At 40.1% G+C, this 12,456-nt stretch overlaps 1 protein-coding gene across 3 annotated transcripts in view; it reads right to left on the reverse strand.

The window, feature by feature from the left end:
- RPGR (retinitis pigmentosa GTPase regulator) overlaps window positions 1-12,456 on the reverse strand; it is a 61,447-nt gene that overhangs the window by 6,312 nt on the left and 42,679 nt on the right. For 2 of the 3 annotated variants that reach the window (XM_084788992.1, XM_084788993.1), the window contains exons 14-16: window positions 11,543-12,403; window positions 3,355-3,573; window positions 1,691-1,748 (exon numbers count right to left, since the gene is read on the reverse strand). In XM_084788992.1, the coding sequence (XP_084645118.1) occupies window positions 1,691-1,748; window positions 3,355-3,573; window positions 11,543-12,403 (1,138 nt within the window). The remainder of the gene's footprint in view (window positions 1-1,690; window positions 1,749-3,354; window positions 3,574-11,542; window positions 12,404-12,456) is intronic. The other variant, XM_084788994.1, reaches the window with a different exon arrangement.

Genomic DNA, 12,456 nt, shown 5'->3' on the forward strand with positions numbered 1-12,456 from the left:
ATCTTTTCTAGTTCCATCCATTTGCCTACAAATTTCAAGATTTCTCATTGAACCTGGAGTTCACTGACAGGGCAATGCTAGTTGGCCTGAGAGCTTGAAAGGCCCTCTTGCATCTGCCTTTCCAGCACTAGGAATACTAGAGTATGTCACCACACCCAGCTTTTTAATGTGGGTGCTGGGAACACAAATTCAGGTCTTCATGATTACATGGCCAGGGCTTTAATGACTGAAGCATCTTCCTGGCCCCTATATCACTATTTAATCCTGTTTTATACTTATTCTTTGTACTCAAATTAACATGTTACATTTGATGTTTTATGCTAACCCGTTCATTATATAGCTAAATAATACTCTTTAAGAAAAAACTTATAAAGCATTATATTCTTTTGGTTTTACATGGCCAACCATTGAAACTTATATTTAGTTTCTCTTTTACACTATTGGCTACATTCTAAGAATCCTTAAGGGTGACAATACTTCAGCATTTTACTAAATATAATCTTATAAGGACAAAACAACTGAGGAATGATTTCTTTCTCTGTTCAGTTCATGTCAGATAGTCAGTTCCACGAGTAGCTATTTTATTTATCTCTGAGGTACTGAGGATAAAACCCAGAGTCTTGATTACGTTCGGCAAGAGTTCTACCACTGAGCTACACCCCAAGTCCATGAACAGTTTTTTTTTCTAATGAGAACACAGTTGAATGCATATTGTAAAGTGATAATGTAAAAACGTAACAGGTAAATCTTTCATCACTAACACAGATAAACAGAAACACAGAGTGCAATCACAGTCTTCTGGATTATGTGGCACCTGTTGCTATACTAACAAGCTTATTAACAAAAGATATGCCTAGAGTGACATTAGAGACACAGGTCCAATCCTGGGGGAAATAACTGGGCTTTAGGACAGCCCAATCATATTAACTTGTGCAAAGAAGTCTCTAGTAGTTTGACAGAGACTAAGTTGGGAAAATAAAGCAAAGGCCCAACTTAATACTGTGTGGATAGGAGAGAAGAACAGGTAGATTTAGTTCTAAATCCTTGAGCAGTGACACATCTTACCACATGTTCATTCAAATGTCCCAGCCAAGCAAGACTTTCATTTGTACTTCTAATACAAGAGTGACATGAACCATTTCTTCTCCATTCCATTCATAGAACTATCTTATGGATCTCCTTATTTCAAGGTTTTACAGAAATATAGGAAGCAGATATAATATTGGAACACCACGTTAGTGCATATCGTACATCTTATTGATGATGAAATAGTAATTCTTAAGCTGGTTGAGAGGCTGGATATATGGATCAGCAGTTTAGGGGCTCACAAGACTGAACCACTAACCAGCGAGCATGTATAGGACAGAAATAGACCCCTAAACATATGTAACAGATATGTAGCTTGATTTTCATGTGGGTCCCCTAACAGCAGAAGCAGGGGCTGTCTCTGACTCTGTTGCCTGCCTTTAATTCCCTTTCCCCTAGCTGGGATTGTCTGACATGACCTCAGTGGGAGAGGATGCCCTTAGTCCTGCTGAAACTTGATATGCTAAGGGAGGTTAATATCCATGGAGGCCTCCTCTTCTCTGAGGATAAGGGAGGGGGTTGGGGAAGACGAGAGGGAGGAACTGGAAGGATTTAAAAATAAAATAAACTTAAAATATCATTTTAAAGTCAAATGTGCTCATACCTTTTGGATTTTCATTGTACTCACTAAGGGTCCGTTGCAGTAGGTTGACACTGTCTTCCTACAACCAATAAAGAAACAGTATGATAAAACACATGAACAACAACAACAACAACAACAACAACAAACTTTTCTTCCAATATTTGTGCTGTTAGAAAGCCTAGTTTTAATTTCAGAGCATGGTTCTAGAGCCTGTCTCTAATTAATGACATAGGTATGTGATAATTCACTTTGCCTTTGATGTTTAGTGACTGCTGATGTCTTCAGTGACTTTAATTCAGGCACAATGGCAAATGCCTATAATCCTCAGGAAGCAGAAGCAGGTAGCTTCCACAACTCAAGGCCAGTCTGGCCTACATAACAAGTTTGAGGATGGCTAGGACTATATAGTGAGACCTTGTCTTTAAAAAAATCAAAATAAACTGTATGAACTTAAGAAAACTGTATCTATAAAATGACTGAGCAAAACTAAATGGCACACAAAATTTCTCTCAAAAATTTATGATAGGAAATGGATAGTTAATGTTTTCATATTAAAAAGTTTTAGTGACCACCAAAACCTGAGTTAAAACCTTCCACAAACAGGATATTTTTTTTCTTTCTATAAGAAAACAGTAACTGCCAGAATAATGTTTTCCTCAGTGAAAGTAAAGAGTCTTCAGAAATACCAAAACCAAGAAAAATGACCTCTACATGACAATATCATCTCTTAAATTAAAAATGGCAGGCACATAGTTGAACCAATCTTTAATCCTAGCACTTGGGAGGTGGAGGCATGGAATGAAGAATTCAAGGCCATCATCAGCTAGATAGTAAGGTTGATATCAGCCTGAGATATATGAGACACTATTAAAATAGAAACACAATATATGGATTCATTCATTCATTCATTCATTCATTCGAAACAGGGTTTCTCTGTGTAGCCCTGCCTGTCCTGGACTCACGTTGTAGAACAGTTGCCCTTAAACTCACAGAGATCTGCCTGCTTCTGCCTCTGCCCGGACACAATATATGTTTTTAAAGTACATATTCAAATAAAAGGTCAACTACGTTTTGGTAGCTATTTCTGTTTAGAGAAAGAGAATGAATTTCAAAAATAAGAGTCTTTTACAGAGTAAGAATGAAAGTGTTTTATTAACTAGAAACTATGACTAACTGGTGTTTTGTACAAGTATTCTGGAAGGTGAAAATGAACATAAGGCCATTACTTTTGGGTTTCAGCATTCCACACCTTGGAAATGAATCCAGAGTACGGTTGGCAGTCTTGACTGCATCCATGACAAACAGATTATGAACTCACATATTGTTGTGGCCTTATGCATTTGCATGTCCATATGTACGAATATATGCACATAACACATAGTATTTCTGCACTAGGTTGCCAACTTTTTATCTTAAGCATTTCAAAGACAAATACCCAATTTTCTGCTTCATTTCCCAAGAGTATACTATCTGGACCCATTTCCATTCATATAGGAATAAATACTACCAAGCAGTGTGGTGAGTGTGCTCGATATAAGGTTTGCTTATTTTCTAGACTAGGCAAATTCCTTTCGGCTTATGAATAAAGTGATACATAGGTCTATCCTGCCTCCATTGAGAAGCTGCACTCCACCGTCTCCTCTCCTGTAGGTGCTATCTCAGGACAGAAGCCCTTACTGTCATACCTCTTTTAAGATTTCGGCTGAGCTGTCACCCGCAGTATCAATAGTTTCGGAACTTTCTGATGCAGGAAGGCCATCTTCAGGTGAACTTTCTTCTTCTACTACAGTTTCATTCTTCTCTTCCTCCGTTTCTTCTTCTACAATGTCTTCTACACTTTGGGCACTCATTTCATCACTCTTGTTTTCTAGTTCTGGTTCTACAATTTCTGAAGTTGGATGATCCTATGACAAAAGTGATCATAAAAGATTTCCTTTTTAAAATGAAGAAATACAAGATAATGCTGTTGCAATGTATATGATCTCAATGAATGTATACGCTATTCAATTATATTTAGAAGTCGAAGACTTAGACAGTGTATAGTCCATGCTGAACATCAAGATACTGCATCACTAAGGATTTTATTTCTGTTGCTCTGTGTATGTCTGTGCTGTATGACAATGCCTAGTATTCCTGGAAATCTGTTAGTTACCATGGTAAGGCCAACCTGTTAAAAATTAAATATATTTTCTTGGCTTTCTCCAAAGAGTGATCTTAAGTTTGAGAGAAATTAAACAGTTCCACCAACCAGAAAGCATCCATGGAATGGACCCAGGCCCTTCCCCCAACATATGTACAGCTTGGTCCTCATGTGAGATTTCTAACAGCAGGAGGCAGAAGCTGTCTCTGATTCTGTTGCCTGTCTTTGGAGCCCATTCCCCTAACTGGACAGTCTTGTTTAGCCTCAATAGAAGAAGACACACCCACTCTACTTGATATGGAAGGCAGATACCCATGGTAGGTCTCCCTTTCTCTGAGAAGAAAGGGAGGGGGCATAAGGGAGGGGAGGGAAGAGGGAAGGACTGGAAGGAGAGGAGGGAGGGGAAGTTTTGGTTTTGGATATAAAGTAAATTAATTGATTAATTGACAAAAAAGTTTTTCCTTATTATATAATTATGTATTATGCTTGTTTTTCTAAAACAGGGATTTAGGACCCACCCACTTTACAATTCACTTATACTTATGAGAGTTACGTATAACTATAACCCAGAAAAAAAGATAAAGAATGCATTTTAAATGCCATTAAACATAAAAGACACATCAATTGCAACACTTTGAACTTGTTAAAACTATAAACACATCTGGATAACTACTATAAACCACAAAAAGCACTTACCTTTACAATTGAGATAATTTAGGAGATATTAGCAGAATACTGTCATTTTATAAAAAGAAAAGATAAAGTTTAAGTACATTCTTAGAAAGATAAGAAGTGATGAAGAAGTGAATGAGCCTGACATATGAAACTGGACCATCATTTTATTGGTCACACACCACAATGTGCTCTGGTCTTTTGTTTGGCTAAGGCAACACCGTATGTCTTGTGAGGGATATCAAGAAAGTCAAGGTTCCTTGTTTCAGTTTGCCACAATATCCCAGATCTTATCATTAGAAAATGGGCCAAAGTACTTTTTCTATCTTCATCTCTAAAATTCTTGTTTTAGATTAGTAGTCTGACTGCTAGAAGAGGCAAGGAAAAGGCTGTTCTGTACCAACCAGAAACAGCCATAGGACCACAGTTACCATTGAAGCCAGGGTACCCTGGGCTAAAGTATTAGGCCAGGGGAGCCCTAAATTTTAATTTAGTTCTCAAAGATGCTAAGGCCTTCCAAGAGAAGGCTCTTTAGGGAGGGGGAAAGGAGGAGAGGAGAGTAATTGAAAAGTCATAAAGAATCATACTATTAAGTATTTATATAAAAAATCTACAATACATGTGATTTTGTGTAGAAACATACATATATAGAGCAAATGAAAATTTCTCATTTGAACTACAAATGCATACTCTGAGAGCCAAAGGCCATTTAACAAAAGTCCCAACAGCAGACATGAGAAGCACTCCTTTGAGTTGCTGGTCAGGGCTGTCCAAAAAACTCCCCAAACATAGAGGCTGTTGTTATTTCCCCTGGTTGTATCCCAAAGGTAGAAGGTAAGTCTCCACTGCTGAAGACACCATGCACTTCAGAAACAAGGCAGAGATTGCAGAGATGGAAGTGACTTGACTGTCCCCTCCATGAGGACTAGCTTTCATGGTATCAGAAGGCACCATGCAAGCTTTCAAAAAGGGAACAACCAACATTCCTACCCAGCTAAGATACCAATAAAGCACAAAATGATCAGCATGGTACAACAACCTTAAGGGTGCTGGCTTAGTACAAGGTATGGTTTCCCTCCTGTTGAGCAGGTCATAAGACCTATTAGAAAGCTATTACTTACTGCCAAGTATGCATTCCACTTAACCCTCCTGAAACAGAAAAACTTCTGTAAGGCAAAGGACACTGTCAACAGAACAAAACAACAGCCTATAGACTGGGAAAAGAGCTTCACCACCCCTATATCTGACAAAGGTCTAATATCCAAAATATAAAAAACTCAAGAAATTAAACACCAACAAACCAAATAACCTAATTTAAAAATGGGGTATAGATCTAAGCAAAGAATCAGAGGAATCTCAAATGGTTAAGAAACACTTAAAGAAATGCTCAATGTCCTTAGCCAACACAGGGAAATGCAAATCCAAAGGACTCTGAGATTCTCACACTTACCAGAATGGCTAAGATAAAAAAACTCAAGTGATAGCACATGCTGGTGAGGATGTGGATCAAGTGGAACACACCTCTATTGCTGGTGGGAGTGCACACGTGTACAACCACTTTGGAAATCAATCTGGTGCTTTCTCAGAAAATTGGGAACAGAGCTACCTCAAGACCCAGCTATAGCACTCCTAGGCATATACCCAAAAGATGCCCCACCATACAACAAGGATCTTTGCTCAACCATTTTCATAGCAGCTTTGTTCATAATCTAGATGTCCCTCAACTGAAAAATGGATAAACAAAACAAACAAACACACACACACACACTGTGGTACATTTACACAATGGATACTACTCAGCTATTAATAACAAGGAAATATCAAAATTTGCAGGCAAATGGATAGAACTAGAAAAGATCATCCTGAAGTGAGGTAGTCCAGACCCAGAAAGATACACATAATATGTACTCACTCATAAGTGGATATTAGCTCAACATAGGAGTCCTCTGAGAGACTGGGGTAGACACCAGGATTTGCAACTAGTCTTAGGGAGGACCTGGAGGGATCAGGAGCCCTACAATGAGACCATCAAGGCCAGTCAATCTGGACACAGGGGGCCCTGCACAAACTGATATACCAATCGAGGACAATGCATGCAGTAAACCTAGACCCCCTGTTTAGATAGAGCCAAAGGACAGCTCATTCTCCATGACTGTGGGAGAACAAGGACTGCCTCTGACATCAAATCTCTGATTTGATCACTTCCCCTTGGCTGGGAGGCCCTGCAAGTACACAGAGGAAGGAGATGTGGGCTATCCTGATGAGACCTGATAGGCTGTGGTCAGATTGTGGGGGAGGAGGATTCTGCCCTCCTCATGCCCAGCCTTCCCGCTCCCCCCCCCCGTTAGAGGTCTAGGGGAGGGGATAGGGCAGAAGAGGGAAGGATGGCTGGAATGGGAAGATAGAAGGGAGGGATTAACAATCGGGATGTAATATGAATAAATTATAACAAATAAATGAAAAAAATAAACGCTATAGGTTAAAACAAGAAACAGTTACATATTGAATTAAGAAGAAAAAAACAAAAAAGAAATAAGTCATTGCAGGACACCTTGGTATTTCTAAAGTGTTCTTTAGTCTTCCTGACAGCTAAGACATGGGAGGTAGGTTATTACATGTCCTCACTTCTCTAGGCCTATCTGACTTGGTGCCAGATATATAAATAAGTGATTCAATAATATGGAAAAAACATTAAGCTATATGTTAGTAACTAATCATGCCACATGACACCAAATTTTCACAATGAACAGAAGGAAGAAAAAGATTATAGCGCCTTCTTTCACTAATGCATTGGTGGGAGAGAGCACACGCACACGGAATCTGATCTCTACAGTGAATCCATCAACGCACATTTCAGCGTTACTCACCTTGAGGGCTGTTGTTGAGCAGGCATGGATGCTCTGCAGAAGTTACTTGCAGCTTACCTGAAAGTCTCTTTCTGCCAGAGTCCACATTAGGAGACTGTAACTCAAGGGATTGTACTACATATACAATGCCTCACATTTCCCCAAGTAATTATCAGTGAACTAAAGCGAGCACCTGAACAACTAGCAGGTTTCCCATGCCTTGTAAATCCCAGAATTGGAGAGGTAGAGACAGAAGGATCAGGAGTTCAAGGCCATCCTTGGCTACTTAGTGAGCAGCACACTTTCTAAGCAAGTCTAGGCTATAAGAGACCCTGTCTCAAAAACAAAATAAACAAGAAGGAACTAGCTATTGAAATCTGTGTAAGCAGCTGTCAAAAGACAGGGGTGCAAGTGGTCTTATCCTTCACTCACTTTTTCCTTTAATGATGAGATTTACACATATGGAGTAACCTCTTCTTATGAAAGTTTGTGTTCTTTTATACTCTATGCCAATGTATCGCTTACTACCAACAAACTCCTATCCATAAACTTTAGGCAGTATCAGTCCTGCCACAGTATGTGATATAGTATGTGTTAGCTGAACACTGGGCACAGAAAGGTAGCATGCTTTGCTTAGGTCTAGTGCTCACTTCTATACACCTGCTCATCTGCTTGAAGACTAGGTGATTCTTGTGACTAAACTTAAGGCTTCTTTTTAAATTGAGGAATAGGAATAGAAACAGGAACAGGAACAGGAACAGGAATAGAAAAAAAGCTCTAACCATGCTGCTCCTATGGCATTACTTAGGTCTCCTAATCTAATTCTGCTTGTTTCTAGGGAAGAAAAGGAAACCTAACAGTGCAAAGAAGTTGCTGTAACTTCATACAGCTTGAAGGCACTTCAACTTGTAGGAACTGTAACTTGTAGGAAGTACTACTTCTGCAGGGTGCTGCAAGTTTTGGAGCAGGGAAATGCAAAGAAACTGGTCAGAAATGCTGCTTAAAAGTGGATATCTCTATCAGTTCAAATGGTGAAACAGGGGCACTTTAGACCATGGCTTCAGTGCTCCTGGCTGTTTCCCTTCATGGAAGCCCAGTGGCCCTGCCTTTGACTCTAACATCCCTAGCATTCTCTCATTACTTCCCTGTATGGCCTTCATGTCTTCAGCATGCATACTTTAGGATACTATCAGTTCTACTTTAGAAACAATGAAGACAGGAGGTTTGATCCAAGGCTTGCAGTGTCAAATCAACGCGATCCATTATTCAGGGGACAGTACCAACTATCTCTGCAGCTCTAAGGAAAGGCTACTTCATTTGATCCTCAACATTCAGCTCGTGCTCATTCTTACAGAGAATCAAATGTGTGGAGTTCAACTACACAAAATGTACAAAAGTTGTCATGAACATCTTTCTTGATAAACTCATGCCCAAAGTATGGAAAAGGCTGAGAAAGAAAAGGTGAAAAAGAAGCTAATACACACAACCAAACTAGCTACATAAGAAAAATCTAGTGAAACCTGCCTTCTCAAAAAATTAGTTTTCCTTCCCACAAACAGTACTGAGTATATAAATTTAATCTTTATTTTACTTGAAACATTCTGATAAGCAACAGACAAACACAATTACAGAGTCAATGAAAATACATTGAGGACACATAACGCACACTGAGAATGAAAGCTCAGACAGTAGAGTTAATACAGACATTACTTGAGTTCAGAAATTTAAAATTACAGAAGACAAGAGACATTGAAGTCATAACTTTGAAGAGCAGAAAAATAAATTTTAATGTTTAATTTTCTTTCTTGAACATTTAAACTTCTATGAGGCCCTATGTTACGTGCTTAAGCTATTCTGTCAAATACCTTGGTAGCAATTACAAGACATCACATCATTAGCTTCTAATTTTTCAACACAGCTGTCACTTTATGGATCTTTATCAAAGGGGATAGAAAAAGTAAAAGGACAAATGTCATTTCTTTAAAATAGGAATTCTCTACCTTAGTTTTAAATTATCATTAATTCTTATAAAATATTTTAGGTAAGAGAGACTAAAAAGGGGTCCTAGAATATTTATTAAAAATCCAAAGATTTTTGATAGCCCTTAAACATCTGCAGTGTTTTAAAATATTATATACATAGTACTTACAGTATGCTTCTAGTATATAAATCCATCATTTATGAGGAATGTGCAATATTAACTATAACAAATAGCATTTTTAACATTTTCTAGTTATAGATTAGTAACTTTTGGTGGGTAGAACAAAAGATATGAGTTTAGAAGGAATCAAAACTTAATAATGTCTCCCGTGGCTTCAAATGACATCATCTGTTTGTTCTTAAACCACGTGTAAAAAGACCATAGTCACAGATCAGTTTAATAAAATGTAATGTGCATACCTATTATGTGTAAAGCATGCAAATGATTTTACTGGCCACAATCAGGCCAAAGTTAGTCTGTTACTTCAATTCCAAATAAAGTGGTAAAACGTCATTCCAGAATTTTTTGGAACCTGGTAGTTCATTCTCTAAAAGCTGTTTTGCCTCCAATGGCATTTTAGACCTCTGTTCTTTCCCCCTTCTCCCTGGGTTAGTAATGGACTTTTCTGAATACTTTTCATATCTGCCATATTTCATACACCCTTTTATTTCACTCACTTTTTGGGACTGCTTTCTGTCTTCTTGACTTTCATTTGCAGCGGCTTCTCCACTTACCTCCTTGTATTCCCCTTCTTCCCCACTATATGCTTCTCCTTCCTCATTGTTGTCCCCACACCTTCCATTTTCTTCTCTTTCTCTTTCTTTCTCCTCTTCCTCTCCTTCTTGTCCTTCTTCCTCTGCACTCTCTCCTTCCTCTTCTAGCTCGTCTCCCTCCTCTTCTTCTAGCCCTTCTCCCTCCTCCTCTTCTAGCTCCTTTACTTCCTCTTCCAGCCCCTCTCCTTCTTCCAGCCCATCTCCTTTATTCTCTTCTAGCTCCTCTCCCTCCTCTTCTAGCTCTTCTCCCTCCTCTTCTAGCTCCTCTCCCTCCTCTTCTAGCCCCTCTCCCTCCTCTTCTAGCTCCTCTCCCTCCTCTTCTAGCTCCTCTCCCTCCTCTTCTAGCCCCTCTCCCTCCTCTTCTAGCTCCTCTCCCTCCTCTTCTAGCCCCTCTCCCTCCTCTTCTAGCCCCTCTCCCTCCTCTTCTAGCTCCTCTCCCTCCTCTTCTAGCCCCTCTCCCTCCTCTTCTAGCCCCTCTCCCTCCTCTTCTAGCTCCTCTCCCTCCTCTTCTAGCCCCTCTCCCTCCTCTTCTAGCCCCTCTCCCTCCTCTTCTAGCCCCTCTCCCTCCTCTTCTAGCCCTTCTCCCTCCTCTAGCTCCTCTCCCTCCTCTTCTAGCTCCTCTCCCTCCTCTTCTAGCCCCTTTCCCTCCTCTTCTAGCACCTCTCCCTCCTCTTCTAGCTCTTCTCCCTCCTCTTCTAGCCCCTCTCCCTCCTCTTCTAGCTCTTCTCCCTCCTCTTCTAGCTCCTCTCCCTCCTCTTCTAGCCCCTTTCCCTCCTCTTCTAGCTCCTCTCCCTCCTCTTCTAGCCCCTCTCCCTCCTCTTCTAGCTCCTCTCCCTCCTCTTCTAGCCCCTTTCCCTCCTCTTCTAGCCCCTCTCCCTCCTCTTCTAGCTCCTCTCCTTTCTCATCAGCTGCCCCATCTTCTTCCTCTTTCCCTTTCTCTTCCTCTCCTTTCCCCTCTTCTTCCTCTATTTCCTCTTCCTCTTCTTGATCCTCTCCTTCTTTCCACCCTTCTTGCTCATCTTCTTGCTCTCCCTTCCCATCTCTTTCCTTTTTTTTCTCTTTCTCATCTCCTTCTTCCTCCCCACTTTGCTCCTCTGATGTGCCTTCTCCCTCTTCTTCCTCTCCTCCTTCTTCTCCTACTTTTTCCCCTTCCTCTTCTTCATTCCCTTCATCTTCTGCTTTGTTTTCTTCTCTATCTTGGTTTCTTTCCTCTCGGTTTCCTTCATCCCTTTCCATTTCCTCTCCTCCCTCCCCCCTTTTCTTCCATCCTTCATTGTCTTCTTTCCCTTCTATAGCCAAGATGCACCTTTTTGCTGTATTCTTGCCTTTCTTTCTCTCTTGTTTTCCCTGTACCCTTTGCCACTGCTCTGCTCCTAAACTACCCTTCTCACAGATTTGATCCCTTTCCCCCTCAGATTCATCCTCTACCTCTCCCCCTGACTCTTCCTCACTTTCACTCACCTCTTTTTCTGTAAAGACTTCTGACAGGGTTTCTGCTTTCTCCTCCTTTCCTTCTCCTTCCAATTTCACATCTTCCTTTTGGACCTGTATCATTTGATCCACTACTATATTTCCTTCTGAATTGTCTGGTCCTTCCTGCTCCTCTGGTATCCCTGACAAGTGGTCATACTTAAGATCATATTTTGGGACAAATCTGGCTGTGTTGGATTCATTCTCAATTGTTTGTTCAGCACATTTCCTGCTGTACCATAGGTCGTGCTCAGTTTCCACTTCATCATCATCTTTTTCTTCACTACTAGATTCTATTGACGTGGGCTGCTCCAAGTCCTTAGCTCTGTCTTGCTCACTGTGCCTGTCACATTCCATGTAACTGTCTGGTTCTTCTACCATTTCTGTTTCACTGTCAAAGATCAAATTCTGCTCACTGTTTTTCTTTTCCTCAGCAATATCTTTATTCTCTTCACTCCCAGAATTCATGTCATTATCTGGTAAGTCATCAAAAAATGAATCTGATCTTGCGTTCTCTTCCCCTTTTCTAATATTGTCCATACTCGTCATTCTCATCACCTCAGTATTCTTCTCAGAGACTATTTCTTCATCACTGTCTTTTTCTAGTTCCTCTTTTTGTAAGCCCTTCTCATCAGTGTTGAACTGAGGCCCCACAGGGTCTAGGCCATTATCTACTTCCTCATCTGAAAATGCTCCCATGATCTCAGATGGGCGTATCATGAAAATCCCTTTTGCTAAATATTGTTTGTATACTGTCCCTTCTTTTATTTTTGACATCTCTTCATATTCATAACTATCCTCATTTTCAGTATAAGCTGTACTTTCCATCACTTTTTCAACCGCATCTTGATTCTGTAAAGTTTTTGAAGTAACCATCATACTATTATTAGTTGACAAAGGCACCA

Source organism: Acomys minous (assembly GCF_964271855.1).
Source record: "Acomys minous genome assembly, chromosome: 7".
Classification (NCBI taxonomy): Eukaryota; Metazoa; Chordata; class Mammalia; order Rodentia; family Muridae; genus Acomys; species Acomys minous.